Source organism: Lepus europaeus, chromosome 23 (genome assembly GCF_033115175.1).
Source record: "Lepus europaeus isolate LE1 chromosome 23, mLepTim1.pri, whole genome shotgun sequence".
Lineage (NCBI taxonomy): Eukaryota > Metazoa > Chordata > Mammalia > Lagomorpha > Leporidae > Lepus > Lepus europaeus.
In genome coordinates this window covers 6,787,226-6,814,557 of record NC_084849.1, presented here as the reverse complement: position 1 = coordinate 6,814,557, position 27,332 = coordinate 6,787,226, and the positions used below count along the sequence as shown (strand labels likewise).

The following is a 27,332-nucleotide window of genomic DNA, read 5'->3' as shown; positions in this document are numbered from 1 at the left end:
CTTTGTCACTACTATGTCCCCCGACCCATCCCCCCACCCTGGCTGTCCATCCATGTCACCACCGTGTCCCCCGCCCCATCCCCCCACCCTGGCTGTCCATCCGTGTCACCACCGAGCATCCCCCTGCCCTGGCTGTCCATCCACATTTGAAGCTGCCCACACGGGCTCGTGGATGCACCGCTCGTTGGCTGTGTTCTGTTTACTTGCCCTGCCATGCTGTAGCTGTGTTGACGGCAGGAGGCAGTCCCCTGCGGGTCTCCCTGCAGCCTCTCTCTGCTCACAGCCCCCCCCGTTGCCTTTGCTTGTGATCACTGGACTGTTTCTAGATCAGGTCGAGGTCCCCCCATTGCCCTGCACCCAGCTTTCCCTGTCGTGCCCATCTCAGAGCAATATGGTCACACCTGTTCTCAGCCGACACCCAGAGTGGCTCGGGTCCCCTTCCTTCCCTGCCAGTGCCCCCTCTCCATCCCGGGGCTCCTCCAGGGCACCCCCATTGGCTGCGGGTGTCTTGTCTCTTCAGCCCTTCTTGGCGGTGGCCGTTCCTCGGCTTTTCCTTGTTTCTGATGGCCTCGATGGCCTTGAGGGTCGCGGGCCAGGGGGTTTGCAGGCTGCCCGTTGGCTGGGATGCTCTGACGTTCTCCCCACGATGACTGTCGTCATTACCTTCTTGACGCGCTCTGATGGCTAGAAGTGCAGATGAGCCTCCCCGTGGGTAGTCAGATCTGCTGGGAGTCTCCTGGCCGGAGCCCAGGCTCAGGTAGCTGTGCGGCAGTCCCGTACCCTCCCCTACGTCAGCTCTGGGGTCACTGAAACCATAAAGTTCCTCGCTTGTGGCTACTTTCCTGCCAGGACACCTCAGAAAGAGTGGAGGAATCTCGGTGGGCAGGAGCAGTGCTACTCACAGTGTGGTCCACGGACCGAACAGGGGCCTCTGGGAGCTTGGATGGCGACTTGGCTTTGATCCTGCTATGATTTTTTAAAAAAGATTTCTTTTATTTATTTGAAAGACAGAGTTACAGAGAGAGCCAGAGCCAGAGAGAGAGGCCTTCCTTCCATTGGTTCACTCCCTAAATAACCTCAATAGCCAGAGCTGAGCTAATCTGAAGCCAGGAGCCAGGAGCTTCTTCTGGGTCTCCGACTCAGGTGCAGGGGCCCAAGCACTTGGGCCATCTTCTACTGCTTTCCCAGGCCATAGCAGAGAGCTGGATCAGAAGTGGAGCAGCGGGGACTCAAACCGGTGCCCATATGGGATGCCAGCACTGCAGGGGAAGCTTTACTTGCTACACCACAGTACTGGCCTCTTGTTGATTTTTTAAAAAATCATATTGAAACATGTAATGGAAGAATAAATTATCTTAATATCTAAAAAAGTATTTCTTTCAAAGGTAGAGTGACAGAGTAGGAGAGATGGAGATCTTCCAAATGCCCACAACAGCTGAGGCTGGGTCAGGCTGGAGCCAGGAGCCCAGAACTTGATCCAGGTCTCTGACATGGGTGGCAGGGATCTCTGACCTTTACAGCCATCACTGCTACCTCCCAGGGTGCACACTAGCAGGAAGCTGGATCAGAAATGGAGAGTAGCTGGTGTTGTGGCATAACGGGGTAAAACTGCCACCTGCAGTGCCAGCATCCCATATGGGCTCTGGTTTGAGTCCTGGCTGCTCCACTTCCAATCCAGCTCTCTGCTATGGCCTGGGAAAGCAGTAGAAGATGGCCCAAGTGCTTGGGCCCCTGCACCTGAGTGGCAGACCCAGAAGAAGCTCCTGGCTCCTGGCTTCGGATCAGATCAGCTCTGACCATTGCAGCCATCTGAGGAGTGAACCAGCAGATGGAAGACCTCTCTCTCTGGCTCTACCTCTCTCTGTAAACTCTTTCAAATACATAAAATAAATCTTTAAAAAAGATTCGCTTTATTAAGGTGATAAATTAGAAACCATAATTCTTCCTTCATCTTATTTGTTCAACTTAAATATGTACCCATATTTTTGCAATTACCTTTGGGAATACATCGATTAATGTTTGCCCTCACAAATTTGGTTCTTAACTCCTTTTTAAACTACATTTAGAAATTGAATATACTGTTTTTTAGCAGTCTGATAAACAGATGCTTCACCAGTACTTAAGTGATTCTTATAAATTTAATAATTTATACATAAATTAGGTAAATCTTAATTTCTCTTAAGTGTTGTAATATTGCTTATATACCTAATTTGGTTTTGATTTAAAATCACAAGTCTGCATCAACTACATGTTGTAAATTAGATATCCAGATCTAATCTGTTGGATTCTGACATTTCAAATTCTCTCTCTCTTTTAAACATTTATTTATTTATATTTTTTAATTATTTAAAAGGTAGAGTTACAGAGAGAGAGAGAGAGAGAAAGACAGAGATATCTTCCATCTGCTGGTTTATTCCCCAAATGGCCATAACAGCCAGAGCTGGACTGAATTGAAGCCAGGAGTAAGGAGGTTCTTCAGGGTCTCCCACATGGGTACAGGGCCAAAGGACTTGGGCTGTGCTCTGCTGCTTTCCCAGTCATTAGCATGGACTGGACTGGAGTGGAGCAGCTGGGACTTGAACCAGGCCCATGTGGGTCACTGATGCCACGGCTTTACCCGCTACTCCACAGAGCTGGTCCTTCAAATCCTCTAAAATGTCACTTGCTACTGGGGCTGGCACTGGGGCGCAGTGTGTTAAGCTTCTGCCTGTAGCGCCAGCCTCCCAAATGGGAACTGGTTTGGGTCCTGGCTGTTCCACTTACGATCCAGCATCTGGTAATGTGCCTGAAAAAGCAGTGGAAGATGGCCCGAGCCCCTGGACCCCCGCCACCCATGTGGGACACCTAGAGGAAGCTCCTGGCTCCTGGCTTAGGCCTGGCCCAGCCCCGGTCATTGTGGCCTTTTGGGGAGTGAACCAGAGGATGGATCTCTTTTTGTCGCTCCTCTATGTGACTCTATTTCAAATAAATAAATAAATCAAAGTCATATGTTCCTAAGAAACTGAGCGAATTCTCTTACCACACATATGTTAGTAGTACAAGTCCAGCTGAGTTCGTCTTCTGTATACTTAATAGGGGTAGAATACACCTTCCTTCTAAAGACCTCACTATGCTGCGTCCAAAAGTTCTGAAGCCCCTTCTTTGTGAACTTGGGGCTGCTGCTCAGGGCGAAGAAGTTTCCCAGTGACAGAGAACCCGAGTGGTCCTCAGCCAAGACCCAGACTCTGTTCCCACTGGTAGGGGCACTGGTGGGGCGTACTGAGCCTGTGTCTGCTGCCTTATGGGGACTCCAAAGGCTGTGTGTGATGCGTGCAGTTCTGCAGTGGGGTGGAGAGCCAAGGAAGGTCCCGCCTCATCCAACCCCATCTCCAGACACCGAGCATTGTTTATGGAGCCTTGTCCTCCAAGTTTTTACACACGCATGTGTGCACACACGTGCACACACACATGCACAGATGTCACTGTCTATGTTGTTTCTCAACTTATGTTTTTCACCAAATTTTGGCCACTTTTCCACATTTAATTCATTCTTTTAAAAACATTTTTAGATGATTATTTGAGAGGCAGAGATAGAGCTCCTGTACACTGCTTCATTCCCCAGATGCCCTCGACAGCTGGGATTGGGCCAGGGCTGAAGCCAGGAACTCAGTCCAGGTTCCCCACACGAGGGACAGGTACTCCACTACTTGAGCCATCACTGCGGCCTCCCAGGGTCTGCATTAGTAGGGAACTGAGTCAGGAGCTGGGGCTGGGACCCAAACCAGGCACTCAGATGTAGCACATGAACATCTTAAGTGACATTTTTTTTTTTTTTTTGAGAAACAAAGTTTGAAAGAGTTACAGAGAGGGAGAGGGAAGGGGAGAAGGAGAAGAAAAGTGAGAGGGAGACAGAGAGGATCATCCATCTGCTGGTTCACAACAGGCAGGGCTGGGCCAGGCCAAAACCAGGAATGAGGAGCTTCATCTGGGTCTCCCAAGTGGGTACAGAGGCCCAAGGACTTGGGTCATCTTCTACTGTTTTCTTAGGCCATAGCAGAGAGCTGGATCGGAGGTGGAGCAACCAGGACTTGAACTGGTGCCCATGTGGGATGCTGGTGCTGCAGGCAGCAACTTTATCTGCTACACCACAGAGCTGGCCCCGTTAAGTGACATCTTAACTGCTAGGCTAAACACCTGCTCCCTATCTCTCTCTTTTTTTTTTTTTTTTGAGGGCAGAATAGTTTTTCACTATGTGGCTTAGCCACAGTATTTCTTAACATTCCTTTGGTTGTTAGATATTTGTGTTATTTCACTTTTGGTATTAGAGTGGTACACAAAGTCCGTGGATTTTCATTTCTCCTTGTTGACTTTTTCCTTTTCTCCAGAGAAAGTCACAGGAGTGGAAGTGCTGGGTGATATGCTATGTGCATTTAAAATTCAGATAAGTGGAGCCAAGTTTCTGTCTAGATATATCATGCCAGCTTGTGCTCCCACTTGTGTGGGAGAGTGCCTCTTTTCCCGGGAGCTGGGCCAGTGTCCAAGTCTTCATTATTTTAATTTTAATTTTTATTTGAAAGGCAGAGAGAGAGAGATAGAGAGAGAAACAAACATAGGAACAGAAAGTTCCGATGCATTGGTTCTCTCCCAAAGGCCAGGGCTGATGGCAGAAGTTGGAGATGCGATCCAAGTCTCCCCTGTGGGTGGCAGGAACCCAACCACCACTGCTGCTGAGAGGCTGTGTGAGCAGGAAGCCGGAGCCAGAAACCGGGGCTGGGACTTGAGCCCAGTTGCTCTGATGTGGGACGCGGGTGTCTTAACCACTGGGCTGCAAAGCAAAGCGCCAAGCATGGGACCCCCACCCAGTTAACGGGTGGACAAGGGACTCAGGATTCGGGTCCACAGCTCACATCCAGCCTCTGGTTGGGCTTTTTGTCGCTGAGGGAAAATTCCATTTGGAAGTGTGCACTGGAGTGGCATGTAGTCCATTCACCAGTGTGGAAGCATCACCTCCGCCGAGCCCCAAAACATTTTCGTCACCCCAGGAGGAGACCCTGTACCCGTGAGAGGTCGCATCCCGTTCCCCACTCCCCCACCCAGCAACCACAGGTCAGTCTGCTTTCCATCTAGGGATCTGCCCGCCCTGGACACTTCCTGGAATGGAGTCACGTGCGTCTGGCTTCTCTCACTGGGCTTCACATTCCCAGGGCTCCCCCGGGCCATAGCCTGTGTCATTGCTTCATTCCTCTTTCCGGCCGCGTCGTGTCCCACTGTACCCAGAGACCCCGTTGTGTGCGAGCCCCTGCGCGAGTGCCTGCCTCCCCGTCCTGTCCTGCAGCATCCCCGTGCACACCATCTTTGACAGCTGCCCCGATGGAAACGGCATCAGGGCCATAGCCATCACGCGCGATGCCAAGTACCTGGCCACCATCTCAGATGCCGAAATCCAGGTAAAGGGCCCTCTGGCTTGGCCTCAGCAGGTGGCCGAGCTTCCAGGAGTGTCCCCGGGGCCAGCTCTGCTGCAGCCACTTGGCGTCCGGGATGTTCTCAGGAGATGAGCAGACTCCACCCCCCGAGCCTGGGCCCGCCTGCCTGTAGTTCAGCACGCGTAGCTTCGGCGTCACCCCAGGCGGCGCAGGTTGTGCCGGCCGCCTTCTGAGCCTGTCTCGTGCTCCCTGTGCTGCCATTTGCAGAAAGTGTGCATCTGGAAGTGGACGTTAGCGGTGGAGACGCCAGCGTGCACTCTGGAGCTCCCCAAAGAGTATGGTTTCCAGGTAAGCTCCTTTTGAAAGTTATACCAAGGCCACGTCCGAGCTGACTGTTTCAATGGGATTTCATTTTGGTGCAGTAGAACTTTTTATTTTATTTTTTTTTATAAGATATATTTGTCTATTTGAAAGGCAAAGCGGCAGAGCGAGAGGGAGAGACATACAGAAAGAGATTTTCTGCGCGCTGGTTCCTTCCCCAAACGACTGCTACAGCTGGGTCTGGGCCGGCCAGAAGCCAGGAGCCAGAAAGTCCTTCTGGGTCTCCCACATGGGTAGCAAGGTTTGGGTACTTGAGTTGTCATCTGGTGCTTTCCCAGGCTGACAGGGAGCTGGATCAGAAGCAGAGCAGCCAGGACTCAAGCCGGCACTCTGATATGGGATGCCAGTGTCGCAAGCGGCAACGTAACCCACCACACCATAATGCAGATCTCTCTCTCCCTGTCTTTTCTGTCTGTCATTCTGCCTTTCAAATACATACGTACATACATAAGTAAATCTTTTAAAAGTAAATAAATAGGGGCCGGCGCCAGGGTGTGGTAGGCTAAGCCTCTGCCTGCGGCGCTGGCATCCTATATGGGTGCTGGTTTGTGTCCCAGCGGTTCTTCTTCCCGCTCAGCTCTGTGCTATGTCCTGGGAAAGCAACAGCAGATGACCCAAGTCCTTGGGCCCCTGCACTCCCATGGGAGACCTGGAAGAAGCTCCTGGCTCCTGGCTTTGGATTGGGCCAGCTCCAGTCGTTGTGGCCATTTGGGGAGTGAGCCAGCGGATGGAAGACCTTTCCCTCTGTTTCTCCCTCTCTGTCTGTGACGCCACCTCTCAAATAAATGTGAAATCTTTAATAAATAAATAAAAATAGAAGCATTGTCTTAACCACTTCTGACCTTATGACAAACTTGTGAGATACATCGGTAAGTTATTATTCTCGGTTTTCCTGGAGTGACTTGCTCAGGACACTCAGGAAACGTCAGGTCTGATCTTCTGTGTCCGTGTTGTCTCGTTTATCCGGTCCCGCTCTGTGCCAGGTGCTGCGAGGGGCTCACACGTGGCCTCCGGACTCCACAAGGCACATGCCAGTGAGCGCTTGCCCCCAGCATTCCTCCCGCTCTGAAATCTGCCAGCCACACGTGCAGAATGTCGCGGACGGACTCACATCTGCGGCTTCTGAAGGATTGATTTTTGGCAAGGGAACCAGCGACCCATGGTGTTTGCCACCTTGGCAGGAGTCAGCCTCCCCTCCCTTCCAGAATCTTCCATTCACTCCAAGTTATCTTGTGGCCCTGTCAACTTCAGAAATGTGTGTGCGGGAGCCGCATTGTGGTACACTGGGATAAGCCGTGTGCAGTGCCAGCATCCTGTCTCAGAGAGCCAGCTTCTGTCCTGGCTGCTCTGCTTCTGATCCAGCTCCTGCTAATGTGCCTGGGATGGCAGCAGAGGAGGCCCAAGTACTTGGACCCCTGCCATCTATATGGGAGACTCAGATGGAGTTCTGGGCTGTTTGCCTTTTTTTTTTTTTTTTTTTTTTGATAGGCAGAGTGGATAGTGAGAGAGAGAGAGAGAGAGAGAGAGAGAGAAAGGTCTTCCTTTTACCGTTGGTTCACCCTCCAATGGCTGCTACGGCCGGCGCGCTGCAGCCAGTGCACCGCGCTGATCCGAAGCTGGGAGCCAGGTGCTTCTCCTGGTCTCCCATGCAGGTGCAGGGCCCAAGGACTTGGGCCATCCTCCACTGCACTCCCAGGCCACAGCAGAGAGCTGGCCTGGAAGAGGGGCAACTGGGACAGAATCCAGTGCCCCGACTGGGACTAGAACCCGGTGTGCCAGCGCCGCAAGGCGGAGGATTAGCCTATTGAGCTGAGGCGCCGGCCTCTTTTTTTTTTTTTTTTTTTTTTTAATTTGAGAGACAGAGTTACAGACAGAGAGAGGGAGAAACAGAGAGAAAGGTCTTCCATCCTCTGGTTCACTCTACAAATGGCCACAAAAGCTGGAGCTGAGCCAGTCTGAAGCCAGGAGCCTCCCATGCGGGTACAGGGACCCAAGGAACTGGGGTGTCTTCTACTGCCTTTCCAGAGAGCTGGATAGGAGAAGGAACAGCTGGGACTTGAACCTGCGCCCATATGGGATTCCAGCGTCTCAGGCCTAGCCCACCAAGCCACATCCTCAGCCCCAGGGCTCTTGGCTTTGATCCAGACCAGCTACAGCCATTTTGGCCATTTGGGGAGTGCACCTTTGAATGGAAGATCTCTCTCTCTGTCTTCAAAGTATTTGCAGGTATTTCTGTCCAAAAGGACACAAAATGGAGTTTATTGGTAAATTCTACTTTACTTTTGCTTATTCCAATTTGTAGACAATTAATTATAATAAATAAGCCTCGAAAGGGAACACACTCAGCACTATTTGTTTTAGCAGCCAGTGTTTAGCTGCTGTCCTCATGGCCTACCAAATGCCTTGTCTTTTCTGTTGCTGTCCCTGCTCAGTTATCTGTCTGAATTAAAACTGCGTTAATGTTCAGCTTAACCAAGGAGTGTCAGAAATTTTGTCTCCTGTAACACATTTCCCTGCCTTTTGTTTCAGAACTACCTTACCTTTAACCCAGCGAATAATAAGGAATTGGTGAGCAATAGCAAAACTCAAGCGATATATTATTCATGGGTAAGTGGGACTATCTTGATTTGTTTTAGATGTGGATACAAGTGATTTGTTCATTCTTTGAGTTTAGATGTTTTGGTAATATCCCACTACAGTATCTACTTAGGAGGCAATGAATATATATTAGAATGTTTTGATTTAATTATAGTGTTTATTTTAGTCCTAATGGGAATTAGCATATTAAATCAGAAGGGGCTGGCGCTGTGGTGTAGTGGGTAAAGCCGCTGCCTGCAGTGCAGGCACCTTGTGTGGGTGCTGGTTTGAGTCCCAGCTGCTGCACTTCTGATCCAGCTCTCTACTATGGCCTGGGAAAGCAGTAAAAGGTCCTTGGGCCTAAGTCCTTGGGCCCTGCACCTGCGTGGGAGACCCAGAAGAAGCTCCTGGCTCCTGGCTTCAGATCAACTCAGCTCCGGCTGTTGCGGCCATTTGGGGAGTGAACCAGTGGAAGGAAGACTCCTCTCTTTCTCTGTGCCTCTGACTCTTTCAGTAAATAGATAAATCTTTAAAATAAATAAATCAGATGCAGATGATTAAATTTCATTTAATTTTTAAAGTAATGAAGTAATATTTATTTGAATATGCGTTTTTTTAAAAACTGATTTATTTGTTTATTTTAAAGGCAGAGTTAGAGAGAGGTCTTCTGTCTGCTGATTCACTCCTCAAATGTCCAGTACAGTAAGGGCTGGGCCGGACCAAAACTAGGAGCCAGGATCTTCTTTTTTTTAATATTTTATTTATATATATATTTGAGAGGTAGAGTTACAGAAAGAGAGACAGGGGCCGGCGCCGTGGCTCACTTGGTTAATCCTCTGCCTGTGGCGCTGGCATCCCATATGGGCGCCGGGTTCTAGTCCCGGTTGCTCCTCTTCCAGTCCAGCTCTCTGCTGTGGCCCGGGAAAGCAGTGGAGGATGGCCCAAGTGCTTGGGCCCTGCACCCGCATGGGAGACCAGGAGGAAGCACCTGGCTCCTGGCTTCAGATTGGCGTAGCTTCAGCTGTAGCGGCCATTTGGGGGGTGAACCAACAAAGGAAGACCTTTCTCTCTGTCTTTCTCTCTCACTGTCTATAACTCTGTATAAAAAGAGAGAGAGAGAGAAAGACAGAGGAGAGACAGAGAAAGAGGTCTTCTATACTCTGGTTTATTCCTCTAATGGCCACTGTGGCCAGAGCAAGCCAGTCCAAAACTAGGAGCCAGGAGCTTCTTCTGGGTCTCCCATGTGGGTGCAGAGGCCCAAGAACTTGGGCCATCTTCTACTGCTTTCCCAGTCCATAGCAGAGAGCTGGATTGGAAGAGGAACAGCCGGGACTCAAACCGGCACCTATGTGGGATGCTGGTGCCACAGGCAGAGCCTTTAGCCCTCTACACCACAGTGCCAGCCCAGGAGCCAAGATCTTCTTTCAAGTCTCCCACATGGATGCAGGGGCCTAAGCATTTGGACCATCTTCCACTGCCTTCCCTGGCACCATTTCCAGGGAGCTGAAAGGGAAGTAGAGCAGCTGGGACGCGAACTGGCACCCATTTGAGATGCTGGCATTGCAGGTGGCGGCTTAACTTGCTGTGCCATAACAGCCCCCAAATGGAGGAGTTTTTTTACTTTATTTCCTTTTGGAAAGAAATTAGGGGGGCTCTCACTTTGGCTCAGCAGGTTAAAGCCCTGGCCTGCTACACTGGCATCCCATGTGGATATCAGTTCAAGTCTCAGCTGCTCCACTTCTGGTCTGGCTCCCTGTTAATGTGCCTGGGAAAGCAGCAGAGGATGGCCCAAGTGCTTCAGTCTCTGCACCCATGTGGGAGACCCGGAAGAGGCTCCTGGTTCAGTCTCCAAATGGCTGCAACAGCCAAGGCCAGGCCAGGCCAAAGCCATGACTGAACTCAATCCAGGCCTCCCACATGCGTGGCAGGGACCCACGTACTTGGGCCATGATTTGCTGCCTCCTAGGAGCATTTAGCAGGAAGCTGCACGGGAGATGGAATAGCTGGGACTTGATCCCGGGCACTGCCATGTCCGATACGGGCATCCGAGTGGCAGCTTAGCCTCCTCCTCCTTGTGGGTGCGGGGGCTCAGGGACTTGGGCCACCTTCAGCTGCTCTCCCAGGCCCAGGGAGCTGGATCAGAAGCGGGGCAGCCAGGACGAGGAATGCCAGCCTCAGAAGCAGTGGCCTACGGAGCTGCAGCACAGCGCTGGCGCCCAGAGTGTCCCTTGGTGGTGAGAGCGTCTCCGAGCTGCGAGTACACACGGGTGCAGAGTTAGTACACTGTGAGTGTACTAACTGCGCCGAGCTGCACACTGCGCGCAGCTAATGGTTAATTGTATAGCAAGTGAATTTTACCTCAGTTTAAAAAATGCAAAGCAGAACCAAATACACTCGGACTCACTGGTCTTCAGCGGTACCCCTCACCTCCAGCATTCACCGCAGGTGTGCTTCACTCCCGTGGGCAGAGTCGCAGTCACCAGTGGCACTGCCGTGTGCGTCTCTTGCAGGGTGGGTTTAGACGTTTCCCAGGCGGGAGGTTCTCTTACCCGTGCATGGAAACTGCAAATCTCTGGCCCTGTTCACGTGGGTGTGTGGATTTTGTTATCCTCGGGGCTCATCTTCCGGAAACTGGGTCTGTTTTCAATGGTGACGACCTTTTTCTGTGCCCATCAGGATGAAGAGAAAGACACACTCGTGCACAGTGCCCCGCTTCTAACAGAAAAAGTGAGCACGTGTCTTTGTACTCGTGCCTCTGTTTGCGCAAGGGTAGTCGCTCAGGGCGGCTCTTCGCACCTCTTACTACTCGAGCCATCGGGAAATAATTTAAAATGTGTTACTTGGCTCCTCCATCCATATTGAATTGTCAGTTGAAAATCACGCAAGCGTCATTAAAAATGAAGCGGGTGGGGTTTGGCACTGCAGTTAAGTTGCTGCTGGGGCAGCACAGAGTGCCTGTGTTTGAGTCACGGCTCTTTTTTGTTTTTTAGATTTATTTTTATTTATTTGATAAGCAGAGTGACAGATATATATATATATATATATATATATATATATATATATATATATATATATCTTCCACGTGCTTGCTCACTCCCTAAATGGCCACAACAGCTGTGGGTGGGCCAGGCTGAAAGCAGGAGTCTGGAATTCCATCTAGGTCGCTCACATGGGTGCAGGGGCCCAGGTACCTGGGGGCCACCTTCTGCTGCTTTCCCAGGTGCGTTAGCAGAGAGCTGGATCAGAAGTAGAGCCCCCAGGACTCACCAGCACTCATGGGATGTGAGTGTCACAGGTGGTGGCGTAACGCGCTGCACCATGACGCTGGCCCCTTAAATGATTTCTGGTGATGGAAAGGTACCTTAGGAAGGAGGAGACCGGGGAATCATTTTATGGTGTTTTATAAGCCTCTGCAACCTGCAGAAGCCAAGCTGTCTGTATGGGAATACTGACTACACACTTGTTCACGGGCTTTAAGCGGTCAGTTTGCTGGACAGAGCACAGCAGCGCCCTTTGCCTGCATGCAGCCAACCTCAGGGCCCCAGAACCGCCCGGCCCAGCCAACCTCAGGGCCCCAGAACCGCCCGGCCCAGCCAACCTCAGGGCCCCAGAACCACCTGGCCCAGCCAACCTCAGGACCCCAGAACCGCCCGGCCCAGCCAACCTCAGGGCCCCAGAACCGCCCGGCCCAGCCAACCTCAGGGCCCCAGAACCACCTGGCCCAGCCAACCTCAGGGCCCCAGAACCGCCCGGCCCAGCCAAACTCAGGGCCCCAGAACCGCCCGGCCCAGCCAACCTCAGGACCCCAGAACCGCCCGGCCCAGCCAACCTCAGGACCCCAGAACCACCTGGCCCAGCCAACCTCAGGGCCCCAGAACCGCCCGGCCCAGCCAACCTCAGGGCCCCAGAACCGCCCAGCCAACCTCAGGGCCCCAGTACCGCCCAGCCCAGCCAACCTCAGGACCCCAGAACCGCCCGGCCCAGCCAACCTCAGGACCCCAGAACCGCCCGGCCCAGCCAACCTCAGGGCCCCAGAACCGCCCGGCCCAGCCAAACTCAGGGCCCCAGAACCGCCCGGCCCAGCCAACCTCAGGGCCCCAGAACTGCCTGGCCCGCGGCGATCCCTGACAGTGGGGTCCCTGTGATCTTTTCTTCCCTCTCTCTTTTCCCCCACAGTATTTCAGCATAATGTGATCCACTGTTTGATATTTATGACCAGCAGTGACTCCTAACCTGTCTTTTGAACCAGACGTTCAACAAGCTCGTGGGAAAATTCAGCCAGTCTGTGTTTCACTTGCATTTAACCCAAATCCTCTCGGCCACGATGGAAGGGAAGCTGGTGGTGTGGGACGTCCAGCGCCTGGGGGGCTCCCCCTGCATCAAGCCGTGCAAGCTGGTGCACTTGCAGAGGGAGGGCATCACGGTGCTCACCACCGTCGACAGGTGACTGACAGGGCCCACCTCAAACCTTCTCGGCAAACATGCGCAGTTTACGCCTGTCTAGAACATTCCTGGGGAACCTCAGTTGCGGTTGAGGAAAGCAGAGAGCGAGGGTCCTGGGTGGGGGTGGGTTTCCTTCTCTTTATAGTCTCGTTGTTTCTAATTGAATGTCTTAAAATCATGAACATACGTTGTGTTTAAAATCCATTTGTGTTGGTGGAACAAAATAACTTTTCCTTCTGTGCCTATTAGACTTATTTCACACCACCAAGTTTACATTTAAGAAAATATTCTTGAGTATATTGTGTTTATCGTATCCCAAAGTAATATTATGAAAAGGTCCGGTACATCTGAACACCATAAAATTCACAAACTCATTTTGAGAGGCCGTGGGACCCACAGGTAATCATTAACGTGAAGCCTCCCTTTCGGGCTGAGTGACCTTGAGCAAGAGTTTAAGCTCTCTGGGCCTCCGTTTCCCTGTCTGTGAAATGGGCACAGGAGTGCTGGGTGTGTGTATGTGTGTGAGTGTATGTGTGTGTCAGTGCTTTCCCGAGGATTCCCTGAGATGAGGCACGTAGACCCCTGCACACTGCTGGGCACGGGTTGCCCGGGGATGAGTGTGTTAGACAAGTTCCCAGGAGGGAACATGAAACGCCTGAAGGTGGGCACCCACCCCTGGGCCCTCTGTTCCCCTGAAGCCCTGTGATCTCGGCTACTTTTCTTTTTGTGCAGAGGCACCATGAAGTCCTGGCAGAGTTTATTCAAGGGAGTGCAAATCGCCACCCTCACTGAGCAGCGCCCGCAGGCGCACCTTGAGTGAGGACAGGGTCAGGGCCCGGCTGGCTCTCCACATTAAACCCAGCCCAGAACCCCGGCAACCATGGAGGTCTCTGAAAACACTGGGCCAGTTATACTGCTTCTGGCCAGCAGAGGGCAGTGAAAGCCGTTCTAGCCAATTACTGTGCCCACCTGCCTGGCTGGTTATTCAGAGACTCATTGAATCCCTCTGCAAATGTAAGAGAAAATTCATCCCCCTGCCCTCTCCCCGTGACCAGAATGTGTCAGTCCAGGGAAAACAAGCTCGTTTAGGATGGAGCCGAGGATGAGATGCGAGCCACTGTGTCATGCGGCACTGCCTCTGGCTCTGATGACCATACACGGTTTAGGATGGTTCCATCAGCCACATCTTCCTTAAGGCAGTTTGTGTCCCACTGCCTGCCGTGAGTGGGCAGATGGATAGCTCTCCCTGTCTCCAAATGTTCATCACTGCCCACCGCATCTGGGCTGGCGGTGCGGGGCCCAGAATACATCAGGGAACCTGGTGGGGTGGCCAGGTGTCAGTATATCCCACACAGGATCCAGGCTATGCTTATACCAAGGGGCGCCCTTGTATATCTGACATTTAGCTTTTACCCGGCGCCCTGTATTGTTCTTTGCTACATCTGGCAACCGTAGGCCTTGAGCAAATTTCTTGATGTTTCTGAGCCTTGTTCCCTAGGTGGAAGTGGGATGGTGAGCCCCTGGGCGGTGTCCTGCGGCGTTCTGACAAGGCCTAGAGTCCAGAGCCGATTCCGCACCCATGGGAGGTCCTGGCTGGCATTGCCCCTGAAGATCGATTCTTGCTTGCAGCTACATCGTCACGGGCGACATCAGGGGCAACATTAAGTTTTACGACCACACCCTGTCCATCGTTAACTGGTACAGTCACTTCAAGCTGAGCGCCATAAGAACGCTTTCCTTCTCCAAGACCCCAGCAGCTCCCCCTACGGAGAAATCAAACTACCCTCCAGACTGCACCTTGAAAGGCGACTTTTTTGTTGTAAGGTAAGTTGTCAGTGAACGTAGTCAGCAAGGAGCCAGCGATTGGCACCGTGGCTAAGACGCCGTTAGGTTTGGAATAGCTCGGGGTTCTGGCCTCTCGTAACCCCAGAAAACAGACAAGGAAGAAAGAGACGGAGACCGACCTCAGCAGAGACAGGTTGCTCTAGTGAAGCTAAGCTGAGTCTCTTCTGATGAAGAGACTGCGTGTGGGGTGTGCTTAGTGCAAGGTGTCCGGCGCGTAACAGATCTTCCCAGGCAGACGAATCCATTAATTCACAGGCTTTTACTGGGGTTCCGCTCCCGGGCAAGGTTCTCCGGTCCCAACAGAGCGGGGACCAGGGAAGTCGTGCGTCACAGACTGGGAGAGCTCCTTCTATAGATTCAGGGCATGGGGTTAAAGGTTGAGGCGGGTCTGATCCTCATTGGTTGACCTTTAGGTACCCGCGGGGACCTTGACAAGGACTTTTCTCCCCCGGAAGTACAGGTAGGAACTCTCCATTCCCGGAAGTGTAGGCCTTCCTTCCTTGCGGATCCCAAAGCTGCCATCCCGACCTTTTGATGATAGGAAAGGGGGCGACGATGAGTCTCTCTGGCTACTTCCTGCTGACTGGGGACGTCGTCTACAAGGGCCCACTGGGGGTATCTTGGGGCTCCGCAGGGACAGGCATGTATGGATGGAGAAGCATCTGGTTGACTGCTACTCTGGAGGCTTCCTGGATTTGATCTGTTATGAGCCTGAGAGCACAAGGAGCGATCATTACAATTATCCCTACAGTTATTATGGGTCCCAGAGTTGGCAGTACCCAAGGGAGAAAAGAGGAAAGTAGATCCCAACCTTGTTGTCCCTGGTACTCCTGTTGTCGTTTGGCAATGCGTTCCTTAAGTTGTTGTGCCATGTTTCTGACCACTCCAGATTTGTTAGTAAAAAAGCGGCACTGTTCCCCCAGAAATATGCATGTTCCCCCTTTTTCTGCTAGTAAGAGGTCTAATGCCCTTCTGTTTTGAAGGGCCACATCAGCCAGGGAGTCAGTCTGGTCTTGCAGGTTTATAAAGGAGGCTGTGACATTTTGTAGCTCCGTATTTAAGGTGTTTGCCAGTTGCTGTATCTGGGTAGTACCATATGCCAGGCTAGCTACTCCTGTCCCCACTCCTGTAAGAACACCTAGTGCCGCTAGAAAGGGAAGGATAATTATGTCCCTATTAGCACGGGCGTTTTGCAGCACTGGTATCGGGAGAGACTGGTTTTGGGGCACCATGGAGACCCCTGGGAGGTCAATTACAGGAATACAGATGTCAGCTGCATTAGGTGGTAGACAGCGGAATAGGGAGCTCCCACACTGGAGGATGTGACCTCTGGTTAAGCAATCTCCTGGCTTTATAGGGGTCATGGAATTACAGAGTGGAGTTGAAAAAGGGTTGGGGGATAGTGGGTCAGGAGATAATGATGAGGTTAGATTGAAGCACTGGTGTAGGTTTTTTGGGTGAGGGAGATTAGTAAGTAATGGAAAAGTTGTCTCATCAGTGGGTCCAGGAGTAGAATTTGTTGGGACCTTAATAGTTGCCACGGAAGGCAACAGGGTGGAACAAATCCAGCAGCCATCAGCCAGAGAGCTATCAGAAGAGTTGAGGAGCTGGTAGACAGAAGAGATATACGACAGCCAATCAGGGCGTGAGAGGCGAGGTGGGTTGGATCTCCGTGGGAGAGGTGGCAAGGGTCGCCACTGAGTGGTTATTGGTGACAAGTTTTCTCCCAGGTCCTTGAGCACCTCCTTAACCCTAGCAACCTCCTGTCGTCGGTTAAAGTCCTGGTGCCCTCTCCCGTCACTATAGCCCCAGTGAGTGGTCGGTGTCATACAGACCTTTGATCTGGGGGGTTTGCCAAAGCAGTCACGTCTGTGAACTCCACCACGGCGGACAGTTACCTGGATTGCTGGTAATCCAGCAAAGGAACATTGGAATTGTGGTGATGTTCTCTCATAACACGTGGCTGGAAAGTAAGATAGGCGGGAGGAGCACGAACATGTGGGCAGGGACTGAGCCGAGACCAGGATCTTAGGAATCATGGGTAGGGCCAGGGGGACTAGGATTACGAACAAACTTAAGCTTGGTAGGCCCCAGAGCAGTGGCTGTCCAGGATGATGGCGGCCCTGGGGGAGGGGAAGGTGCCCTCTTGAGGCGAGATATATGATACCAATTTTCATGACCCAGTAGTTTGGCTGCAGTTGGAGTGGTGAGAATTACGACGTGGGGTCCCATCCAACGGGGATGGAGTGGCTGGTGCTGGGAGGATCGGAGTAGGACGGAGTCCCCCGGCTGGAGAGGCAGGACCTCTGGACCAGCTGGGTGATGAGCAGCTGGGGATGGGAGATGTCGGTCAGCATGTTCCCTGAGAAGTAAATGAAGTAAGGTGAAATAGGGGAGGTAAGAGGCCAACGGCGGGGCGTGGACTGGCAGGTTATGGTTAAGAAGGAACGGTCTTCCATACATGAGCTCAAATGGGCTAAGTCCCAGGGGCTTGGGCGGAGCTGCACGGAGCCTGGTGAGGGCCAACGGGAGGAGCTATGGCCATCCCATCCGAAGTTGGATGGAGAGTTTAGTAAGCTGGTCTTTTAGCATGTCGTTCGCTTTTTCGACTTTACCCAAGGATTGGGGGCAGTATGGGATGTGTAACCTCCAGGTGGTGCCAAGGGCTTGTGTAACTTGTACCACCCGTGATACAAAGGCCGGCCCATTGTCCGGTTGGATAGAGGTAGGCAGCCCGAATCGTGGAATGATGTGCTGTAATAAGATTTCAGCCACCACGGCTGCTGTTTCTGAAGTCATGGGAAGGCCTCTATCCAACCGGAGAATGTGTCCACCATGGTCAGAATATACCGTAAGCGTTTGTAAGGGGGCATATGAGTAAAGTCTATTTGCCAGTCTTCACCAGGAAGGTGGCCTCTCATCTGGTGGGTGGGTATCTGGGGCTTTTGCTTTCCCTGGGGGGGTGGGGGATGTCAAGGAACAGATAGGACAGGATGAGTGAACCTGTTTAAGGAGATCTTTCAGAGTAGGACAGTAAAGAGCGAGTCTGGGTTTATATGTAGAGAGTTGTGTCAGTTAATAATGGAAGGGAGCTTTGAATAGGGAGAGCGATCTTGTCTTTGAGAAGAATCCACCCCTCAGGGTGTTCCCTACCTCCGTTTTGTAGTAGTTGATGCCTCTCCTGAGGGAGGTAAGCAGGCTTAATAGAGGTTGTGAGACACAATAATGGGGCGAGGGCTCCTGTGTAGGTGGGTCTTGACTGGTAAGTGTCCGAGCCACCAAGTCTGCTCGCCTGTTACCCATTGACACCAGATCAGTCGTTTGTTGGTGGCCCTGCCACCTGGAGGGGCAGAGTGAGGGCCTGGAGAAGCTGGTGGGTGTGGGCAGCATTAACTATCGCGTTCCCCGTGACGTCAGGAATCCCCCTTCCTTCCGTATGGCAGAATGAGAATGAGCTATGAGAAAGGCGTATTTAGAGTCCGTATAGATGTTGGCCCTTCGGTCCTCAGCGAGTATAAGAGCTCGGGTAAAGGCATGGAGTTCTGCCTTCTGGGAGGAGGTTGCTGGGGGAAGACATTGCGCCTCTATGGTCTTATTGAGGGTAACCACCGCATATGCTGCTCTCCGCACCCCATCTGCCCCCCTCACTGAGCTGCCATCCACAAACAGTGTTAGGTCAGGGGAGTCTGTTGGGGAATCTGGTCTGTTGGGGTCTGGGAGAAATGTAGTACTTCAGAGCAGGAATGAGAGTCAGGAAGAGGGTCCATGGGGGAAGACGGGAGCGGAAGGAGGGTGGCTGGGGTTCAGGATGGGGAGCGGGCTATAGTAATACGGGGATTTTTGATGAGCAGGAGATGTAGCTCCTGGACCCAGGAAGGGGTGAGGAGGGGGAGCAACCTCTGTCCCAAAAGTCGGGTTTTGGCACCATCTGCAAGGTGTCCGGTGCGTAACAAATCTTCCCGGGCAGACGAATCAATTAATTCACAGGCTTTTATTGGGGTTCTGCTCCCGGGTGAGGTTCCCCAGTCCCAACAGAGTGGGGGCCTGAGAAGTCACGCGTCAGAGATTGGGAGAGCTCCTTTTATAGATTCAGGGCATGGAGGCCTTCCCTCTATGTGGATCCCAAAGCTACCACTTAGGGATGGATTTTTTTTTTTTTTAAGATATATTAATTTGAAAGGCAGAGTTACAGAGAGGCAGAGTCAGAGAGAGGCCTTCCATCCACTGGTTCACTCCCCAGATGGCCACAGTGGCTGGAGCTGAGCTGATCTGAAGCCAGGAGCTTCTTCTGAGTCTCCCACGCAGGTGCCGGGGCCCAAGCACTTAGGCCGTATGCTGCTGCTTTCCCAGAGCACAGCAGAGAGCTGGATCGGAAGTGAAGCAGCTGGGACTTCAACCAGCACCCATATGGGATGCCGGTGCTGCAAGCATTGGCTTTACCCGCTACACCACAGGGCCAGCCCCTAGGACTGGGTTTCTATCTGGTTGAAGAGGGAATATGCTGCTGCTGGTGGGAAGTAGAGAGTAGGGGGCTTTTAGAAACTGTTATGCCCAGTTCAGTTGTCCCCAAAGACCACCAAGGAGCCGATACCGCTGTAAAGCACACGAGAGTTTTAAACAGTCCGGGCCTGGACTCTCAATCAACACCGACGCAGCGGGTCTGAATTGAGAGCCCCGACCCTTCAGTTAACAGGGTTTTTATAGGGTTCTCAGACATTCTATACATCACGGTACCATTTAGCAAATCATCTCATCCCGCGGGAAATTCAGAGGACATATCCTAGAACTGATTAGTGCATCCAGTGGCGGGAACGGACCTGCGAAAGGTGGTTGGATGGCTTTGGGGTTGATGCCTTTTGAATTGATTGGCTGAAGCACAGGGTCCGAGCTGCCGGGGTGTACGTGCCGAACTGCAGGGTCTCGGGTAGCTATCAGTCACCTTATCTGCCCTGAGAAGACACCAGGGACTCTAGGTATTTCTCTGTTATCTGTTAATCGGCTGTTGCTAGGAGAGTTTATTGCAAGGGGAGTTTATTTATTTACTTTTAGGAACTTCTGGCTCAGAGTTCAGGGCCTGGTCAGGCCCGAGTTACAAGATGGAGGCCTAATTCAAAATAGTTACACCTTGATCCAGGCTCAGGTCTCACAAAACCACCGGGGAGGGGCTGCGCGCCGTTGCTCAGCTTGTTAGTACCACGGCCTGCAGTGCCAGCTTCCCATATGGGCGCCAGTGCCCCACTTCCGATCCAGCTCCCTGCTAATGAGCCTGGGAAATCAGTGGAAGATGGCCCAAGTGCTTGGAGACTCTGCACCCACGTTGGAGACCTGGAAGAAGCTCCTGGTTTGGATCGGCGGCTCAGCTCTGGCCGTTCGGGGAGTAAACCAACGGATGGAAGTCCCCTCTCTCTGTCTCTACCTCTCTATGTAACTCTGTCTTTCAAATAAATAATATCTATATCTATATCTGTTTTTTTTTTTTTTTTAAAGAAGCCGCAGGAACTTTTATCTGTTTCACAAGCAGCTTATCTGTTTTGCCAGCTGCTTTGCAAGGAGTCTGGGGGATGGTTGACCTTGGTTCCTGCACTGAGGGTCTCAACAACAAAGGAGGAAAAGGGGGGGTTAATGTCTTGGGAGCTCTGTTGCCCTTGAGATACCTCCTGCATCCCAGGCCAGAGAGCCTGGGCTTGAGTCCGGCTCCACTCCCGAGTGCAGCTCCCTGGGAGGCAGTAGGTGATGGCTCCACTGCTGTGTCCCTAACGTGGGCAAGACCAGGACCGAGTTCCTGCCTCCTGTAGTCTGCATGAGTGGAACGAACGCTCTGGCTGTCCTGGGATGGGGACAGAGGGACACGGCCTCCCAGGCCGCCCTTCTCCTGGCTTGCAGGTGGCGCTGCTCAGCTGGCTGCCGCTGCTGGTGACTCGTGTTTTTAAGAATAGATAATGTCATTTTAATGTGAAGAATCTTAGTGACTGCAAGCTGGCAAGTCCTCATCCCCCTAGTGCAAGCTGGGAAGTCCTCATTCCCAGGCCTGATCCTGTAGGGCCCGGAGCCCCCACCGGAGGTTGGTCCCTGTTCCCTGGCTGAGTGTGTCCTAGCCACTGCGGTTAGAGCCATCAGATAATTAATAGCCAGAGCACTTCCAGACCGAATTATCTGTGAGGCTGCTTAATTACCCTTGCAGTCTTTACAGGCACATCTGTATGGGTGCACCAACTCCATATTTGCATACACAAATGAATATTTGCATGTGCAGATTAGCTAATTGTACAACTGACTGTCCATCTGCATACTTAATGATTCCATCTCCATGTGGAAAAGTGGGCTTTTTCAGTTGCACATGGAGGCTGTTGGGTGTTGGTGGGGTATTTTCTGAGATGCTGGGTTAATAATGTCACTGAATTACAGACGACAGAGGCGGTCCCTGTGCAATTAGCAGCAGGGTAGCTGGCGGCCACTCCCCGCCATGCTCACGCCGCCTGGTGTCCCCGGCACGCAGGAACTTCATCATCGGGACCTCTGACGCCACCGTGTACCACCTAACCACAGACGGCACCAAGCTGGAGAAGCTGTTCGTGGAGGCCAAGGACGCCATCTGTGCCATCTCCTGCCACCCCTACCAGTCCCTCATTGCCATCGGGAGTGTGTGTGGGATGATCAAAGTGTGGGATTATGAAAAGAAAAAGTACCTCTTCAGCAGGGTCTTTGAGAAGGGCCTTGGAGTGCAGAGCCTGAGCTACAACCCGGAAGGTATGCTCCTTTCCCCGGTGACCATGGAAGAGACCCAGGAGGGCTCTGCCTTTGGCCATCACAGCTCCCGGGGGCATCCCCTGACCCCGGTCCCCGCCCCAGGCCTGTCCCAGGCACCACGCCTGGCGGGACTTGTCGGTTGTGCCCACGGCGGCTCCTCTGCACCTGCAACACAGCCTGGCACAGACTCGATGTTTCTAAGTGAATGAAATGCTTTTTTTTTTTTTTTTTTTTTTTTTTTAGCATGAGTAGCACAGAGATAGAGGGAGACATGGCTCCCATTCACTCGTTTATTCTCCAGATGCCTACAGTAGCCAGAGATGAGCCAAGGCCAGGGCCAGGAGCCAGGAACCCACCCACTCCTCCACAGGGGAGACGGGGGCCCAGCCGCGTCCTCCGCAGGGGAGACGGGGCCCCAGCCGCGTCCTCCGCAGGGGAGACGGGGGCCCAGCCGCGTCCTCCGCAGGGGAGACGGGGCCCCAGCCGCGTCCTCCGCAGGGGAGACGGGGCCCCAGCCGCGTCCTCCGCAGGGGAGACGGGGGCCCAGCCGCGTCCTCCGCAGGGGAGACGGGGCCCCAGCCGCGTCCTCCGCAGGGGAGACGGGGCCCAGCCGCGTCCTCCGCAGGGGAGACGGGGCCCCAGCCGCGTCCTCCGCAGGGGAGACGGGGCCCCAGCCGCGTCCTCCGCAGGGGAGACGGGGGCCCAGCCGCGTCCTCCGCAGGGGAGACGGGGCCCCAGCCGCGTCCTCCGCAGGGGAGACGGGGGCCCAGCCGCCACGGCTGCCTCCTGAGCCCGCACTGCAGGAGCTGGAGCTGGGGGTGGATGTCCGGGACCTGGGGCTCTAACCTTGACTAACATGGGTGTCTAACCTCAGGTGCCTGCCTTGGCGGGGGCGGGGGGAGGGGACCTTTCCCATCCTGTTCCCTGGCTTGTCGTTTCAGGAGCCCTCCTTGGAGCTGGCTTCACAGAGGGGACAGTTTACATTCTCGATGCCATGTCCTTAGAAAACGAAAGCCGGAAGCCTTTCAAATACTCCAGAAGCAACGTGACTCACATCAGCTTCTCCCACGACTCTCAGTACATGGCAACGGCCGTGAGTGCTTTCCCCGACTGCTGTCCAGGGTCGTAGCAGCCTTGTCTCCAGCCAGAGCAGAGAGGGGCTGAGGGAAGAGGGGGAGGCTGTTTTTGGGGTGATGCAAAGGCTCTGAGGTTGGGAGGATCGAGGCACAACTCCGGTGTCCTGAGAAGCATCGGCCGTCCCCTCAGAGCGGGGAGTGGCCTGGTGTGACTCATCTCAGTGAAGCTGTGTGTTTGGGGGGACTCTGCCCTGGCAGCGCCCCTGGCGGGGAGGTTCTGGGAGCCCCAGCTCTCTGTCCCTTTGTTCATGATCCCCTCTGATTCTGGACGAGACGACGCTGGATTCTGCTCCTTCCCTGATGCTGGCTCCACCCTCGCACCTTTTTCTGGGTCTGTCTCTCTTGGGGTGGGGGGTGGGGGTGGGTGGAGAGGATGGGGGAGGAGCCACATCTCCATGGCAACCGCTCTCCCCATGGTGTGGGTCCTGGCACACAGCTCCACTTCCCAAAGTGCCTTCTCGCTGGTCTCCCCACTCTGACCTGCGTCACACTTTCACACTGCTTCCCCTTTTAAAATTTCTCTGGGTGAGAGATGTAGACAAAGAAAGCGCCCATCTGCTGGGTCACTCCCCAAAAGCCCACAACGGCTGGGACTGAGCCAGGACCGAGGCTGGGAGTTGGGTGCTCCATCCAGGTCTCCCACGCGCGTGGCAGGGACCCAAGTACTTGAGCCAGCCGGCGCCTGCTGCCTCGAAAGGTCTGGGGCTGGAGTCCAGAGCTGGAGCTGGGAGTTGGACCCAGGCACTGTGGTGTGGAATGAGGGTGTCTACACTGCTAGGCTAAAGGACCAACCCCACCCCCCACCCCCTGGTTTCATGCATTTTAAAAAAATCATTGTGTGTGGCCGGCGCCGTGGCTCAACAGGCTAATCCTCCGCCTTGCGGCGCCGGCACACCGGGTTCTAGTCCTGGTCGGGGCGCCGGATTCTGTCCCGGTTGCCCCTCTTCCAGGCCAGCTCTCTGCTATGGCCCGGGAGTGCAGTGGAGGATGGCCCAAGTGCTTGGGCCCTGCACCCCATGGGAGACCGGGATAAGCACCTGGCTCCTGCCTTGGGATTAGCGCGGTGCGCCAGCCGCAGCGCGCTGCCGTGGCAGCCATTGGAGGGTGAACGGTGAACCAAAGGCAAAGGAAGACCTTTCTCTCTGTCTCTCTGTCTCACTGTCCACTCTGCCTGTCAAAAAAAAAAAAAAAAAATCATTGTGTGGCTGAATCAAGAGAAGCGAAGACAAAGAGAACAAGTGTCAGGCTCTCCCTTGTCCACAGAGAATGAGCTATGGACTTGGAGAAGAGTAAGGCCATAGCATTAGATACATTCTTTCTCCCCCACCACCTTTGTGAGTACCTTGATTTTCTCATCTGTAAAATGGGCGTTCTGTCACCTGCTCTGATAGACTAAGTTTTTTGGGATAAGCAGAATTAGGATGGAAAGCATAATGACGATACTGAAGTTACCACGTGTAACAAGGAGTAACTTGTGTCCCTCTGCTTCTGTTCAGGATGTGAACTTCACTGTGGCCGTGTTCATGGTCGTGGTCAAAAACGGACAGAGGGTCTGGGAGTATTTAGCAAGGCTCCGTTCTCATCGCAAAAGCATCCAAAGTCTCCTGTTTGGGGTCCACCTGGACAGCAATGACCCCAGACTACTGAGCCTCGGGAGAGACAGGCTCTTGGTGAGCTGCATGGTGTCACTTAGCAGACACCACCACGGTGCCTCCTCCTCCCGTCTCTGGCGTCCTGCACAGAACAGGCCGACCCTGTGTGCCTTTGTTGGGGGCATGGCAGTGCCATGACCTTTCCAAGTCGGCCTCCTGCCCCGACGGGGCTGTGATGCACACAGGGAGGGGCTCCTGTCCCACGTGGGGAGGTTCTGGGAGGCCATAGTGCCTCAGGCTCTGAACGCTCAGCCTTCTTTGCGTGGCCGGCGCTAATGCTATCTTGGTTGGGGCTATGCTGGCACCTAAATGTGACACAGAGGGGAAGGTAGGACGGTGGTGAGCGCACAGTCACAGGACCAAACAGGAAGGCTCCCAGTCGGCCATAGTGTTTCCTCCCGCCCCCTTTCCTCTATTTCCTGTACTCACCCTGCTCTGCCCAGTGCTGCTGTGTGGCCACGGGGGCTGAGGTGAAAACACGGATCAGTTCCCTTTCTCAAAGAGGTCATAAAATAGGGAAAGCGACACAGGAAGGGACATAACTGAGGGTCCGTGCCCTGAGTTGGAGTTTTGACAGTTTTGAACCCTCCACGGGGCAGCTCGTGTGACCTTGCAGGAGCCGCCTGGCCCTTCCGTTTGCTCATCTGTCAGGCGCACACCGTGACAGCACTTGCAGGGCCCTCACTCCTGCTGTCCCCTCCGGGGGTACTCAGGCTCTGGAGTACTGCTGGCCAATGTCACCCCTGAGCCCGAGGCTCCCGGGCGAGCGTTATGCCCGGCGGAGTCCTCAGGCGTGTCTGTCTGGGCCCTGCAGATCGAGTACAATCTTCGCAAGAGCTGCAAAGACCACCTGGAGGTGCTGGACATCCAGCGCACTGATCAGGGCAGCCGCCCCACCTGCATGGTCTGGTACCCGCCCCTCACCAAGGAGCTCTTCCTGCTGGTCTGCAACAGCGGCTACAAAGTGAAGCTCTTCAACTCCACCACCAAAATGTGCAGGTGAGCACTGGGAGCCTCCCGCCGGCGAGCCGTGGGCCTCCCAGCCCGGGCCCGTGAGCCGTGTGGCCACTGTTTCGTCGTCCTTGCGTTGCAGAGGAGAAACTGAGGCACAGGCTAAAGTGAGTCGTTCTCAGTGGCCAGGAAGTGGTGGGGGCTGCGTACAGACCCTGGGGCCCTGGAGAAGCTGCAGATGCCCTACAGTCTTCCGTTTTCTCCCACAAAGAAAAACATGCTCACTGGACGACCAGCGCTTAGCCTTTAGGCCACCTGAGCATCCGTTTGTTCAGCGACCCCGTGAGCCAGGTACTCTGCTCCAGGGGCTGGAGACAGGGATGGAAACAGAAGGGTTTCATCGTCGAGGGGCGTAGGCTTCAGTGGACGAGGGCTGATGCTGTGGAAAACACAGGTAGCCAGGCAGCAGGTGCGTGGTACCCAATGCTGCAGAAGATGGTTTGAAAAGGCAGGGTGGAGAGACGCGCAGTCCTGAGATTTGCAAGGCGTGACCTCATCTGAGCAGACTTGAGCAGGGGAGGGAGCCAGCCTTGACGGCGGAGGGAAAAACGAAAAACCTCCAGACAGAAGTGCAGCAGACTGGTGGGGGTTTGGGGAATGCCCACAAGGCCGGCCTGGCTGGGGTGCAGTGAGCAGGGGCAGAGGGTGCGAGAGGCGGGCGCAGCACCCGAAGGTGACATGGAAAGGACTACAGCTGTTCTGGGCCCCGCATGAGCCACTGGAGGGCTTTGAGCAGCAGAGTGATGCGCTGTGATTTGTGTGGCTTCTGGTAGGAGACCAGGTGCTGGGGCACGGATGGTGCGAGGCCCGTGGGGCTGTTGGGAGAGAGGAAGGTGGCTTTGCCCAGGGCCAACAGGGGAGGGGATCAAATCCTGGCAGAGCTCACGGGATTTGCTGACAGAGGAAGAGTGACTTTGTTCACTCACAGCCAGGGCCCAAGCAGCCACAAGAATGGAACTGACCTTTAAGGGAATGAGGAAGACAAGGGAAAGAGAAATTTGAGACAAATCAGGAGCCTGGATGATGTGGCTGGCATGCCTGCCATCATCTAGGGACACACGCAGGAGGCTCTTTCTTGAGGGTGGAGCTCAGGGCAGGTGCTGGGTGCAGCAGTTAAGATGTCCCATGGCCGGTGCCGTGGCTCACTAGGCTAATCCTCCGCCTGCGGCGCCGGCACCCTGGGTTCTAGTCCCGGTTGGGGTGCTGGATTCTGTCCTGGTTGCTCCTTTTCCATTCTAGCTCTCTGCTGTGGCCCAGGAAGGCAGTGGAGGATGGCCCAAGTGGTTGGGCCCTGCACCCCATGGGAGACCAGGAGGAAGCACCTGGCTCCTGGCTTCGGATTGGCGCAGCGCACTGGCCATGGCAGCCATTTGGGGGGTGAACCAATGGAAAAGGAAGACCTTTCTCTCTGTCTCTCTCTCTCACTATCCACTCTGCCTGTCAAAAAAAGAAAAAAAAAGAAAAGACATCCCATATTGGAGCGTCTGGGTTCAAGTCCTGGCTCTGTTTCTGATTCCAGCTTCTTGCTAAGGTTCACCCAGGGAGGCAGCAGGTGATGCTCCAAGTCCTTGGGCCCCTGCAGCCATGTGGGAAACCCGGATGAAGCTCCTGGGTCCTGGCTTCAGCCTGGCTCAGCCCCATCTGTTGTGGCCATTAAGGGGATGAACCAGTGGATGGAAAAATCTCTCCCCCCAACCCCACGACTCTGCCTTTCATATTAATTAATTAATTAAATCTTTTTTTTTTTAATGAATAAATTTTTAAGCTGTGAGGCAGGAAAAGACTCCAGAGGATCCGGTGCCAGTGCTCAATGTCCTGGGACGGCCTCTGTCCCCTTGCAGGGTGTCCCTGTGCTAGGGGAGGCCTCCAGTGTGCTCACCTGCATCCAGTGTGCTCCCGCGACAGGAGGGAGCACTGGGCGCCAGCTCCGGGCCATGTCACCCTCAACACGCTGCTCAGCAGCATCCCACTGACGGGAATGGGGAGGCCTGGGGTAGGGGCAGGGCGGCACTTGAGCCCTGAACCGAGCTCTGACTGCTCTCTGGGCCTCATTCAGCCCGGGCTTTGAGGTCCTACCTGGTCATCCCCGGTGTGTGTGTGTGTGTGTACTGGGCTGGGGGGTGGGAGGATAGGGCTTC

The 27,332-nt window shown here is 53.8% G+C and overlaps 1 protein-coding gene across 2 annotated transcripts in view; it reads left to right on the top strand.

Moving 5' to 3' along the window:
* CFAP251 (cilia and flagella associated protein 251) overlaps positions 1 to 27,332 on the top strand; it is a 72,112-nt gene that overhangs the window by 10,116 nt on the left and 34,664 nt on the right. Inside the window, exons 6-15 of one of the 2 annotated variants that reach the window (XM_062182515.1) lie at positions 5,315 to 5,426; positions 5,670 to 5,750; positions 8,313 to 8,390; positions 11,037 to 11,087; positions 12,610 to 12,803; positions 14,433 to 14,627; positions 21,145 to 21,395; positions 22,337 to 22,488; positions 24,028 to 24,201; positions 24,998 to 25,182. In XM_062182515.1, coding sequence (XP_062038499.1) covers positions 5,315 to 5,426; positions 5,670 to 5,750; positions 8,313 to 8,390; positions 11,037 to 11,087; positions 12,610 to 12,803; positions 14,433 to 14,627; positions 21,145 to 21,395; positions 22,337 to 22,488; positions 24,028 to 24,201; positions 24,998 to 25,182 — 1,473 coding nt within the window. The remainder of the gene's footprint in view (positions 1 to 5,314; positions 5,427 to 5,669; positions 5,751 to 8,312; positions 8,391 to 11,036; positions 11,088 to 12,609; positions 12,804 to 14,432; positions 14,628 to 21,144; positions 21,396 to 22,336; positions 22,489 to 24,027; positions 24,202 to 24,997; positions 25,183 to 27,332) is intronic. The other variant, XM_062182516.1, reaches the window with a different exon arrangement.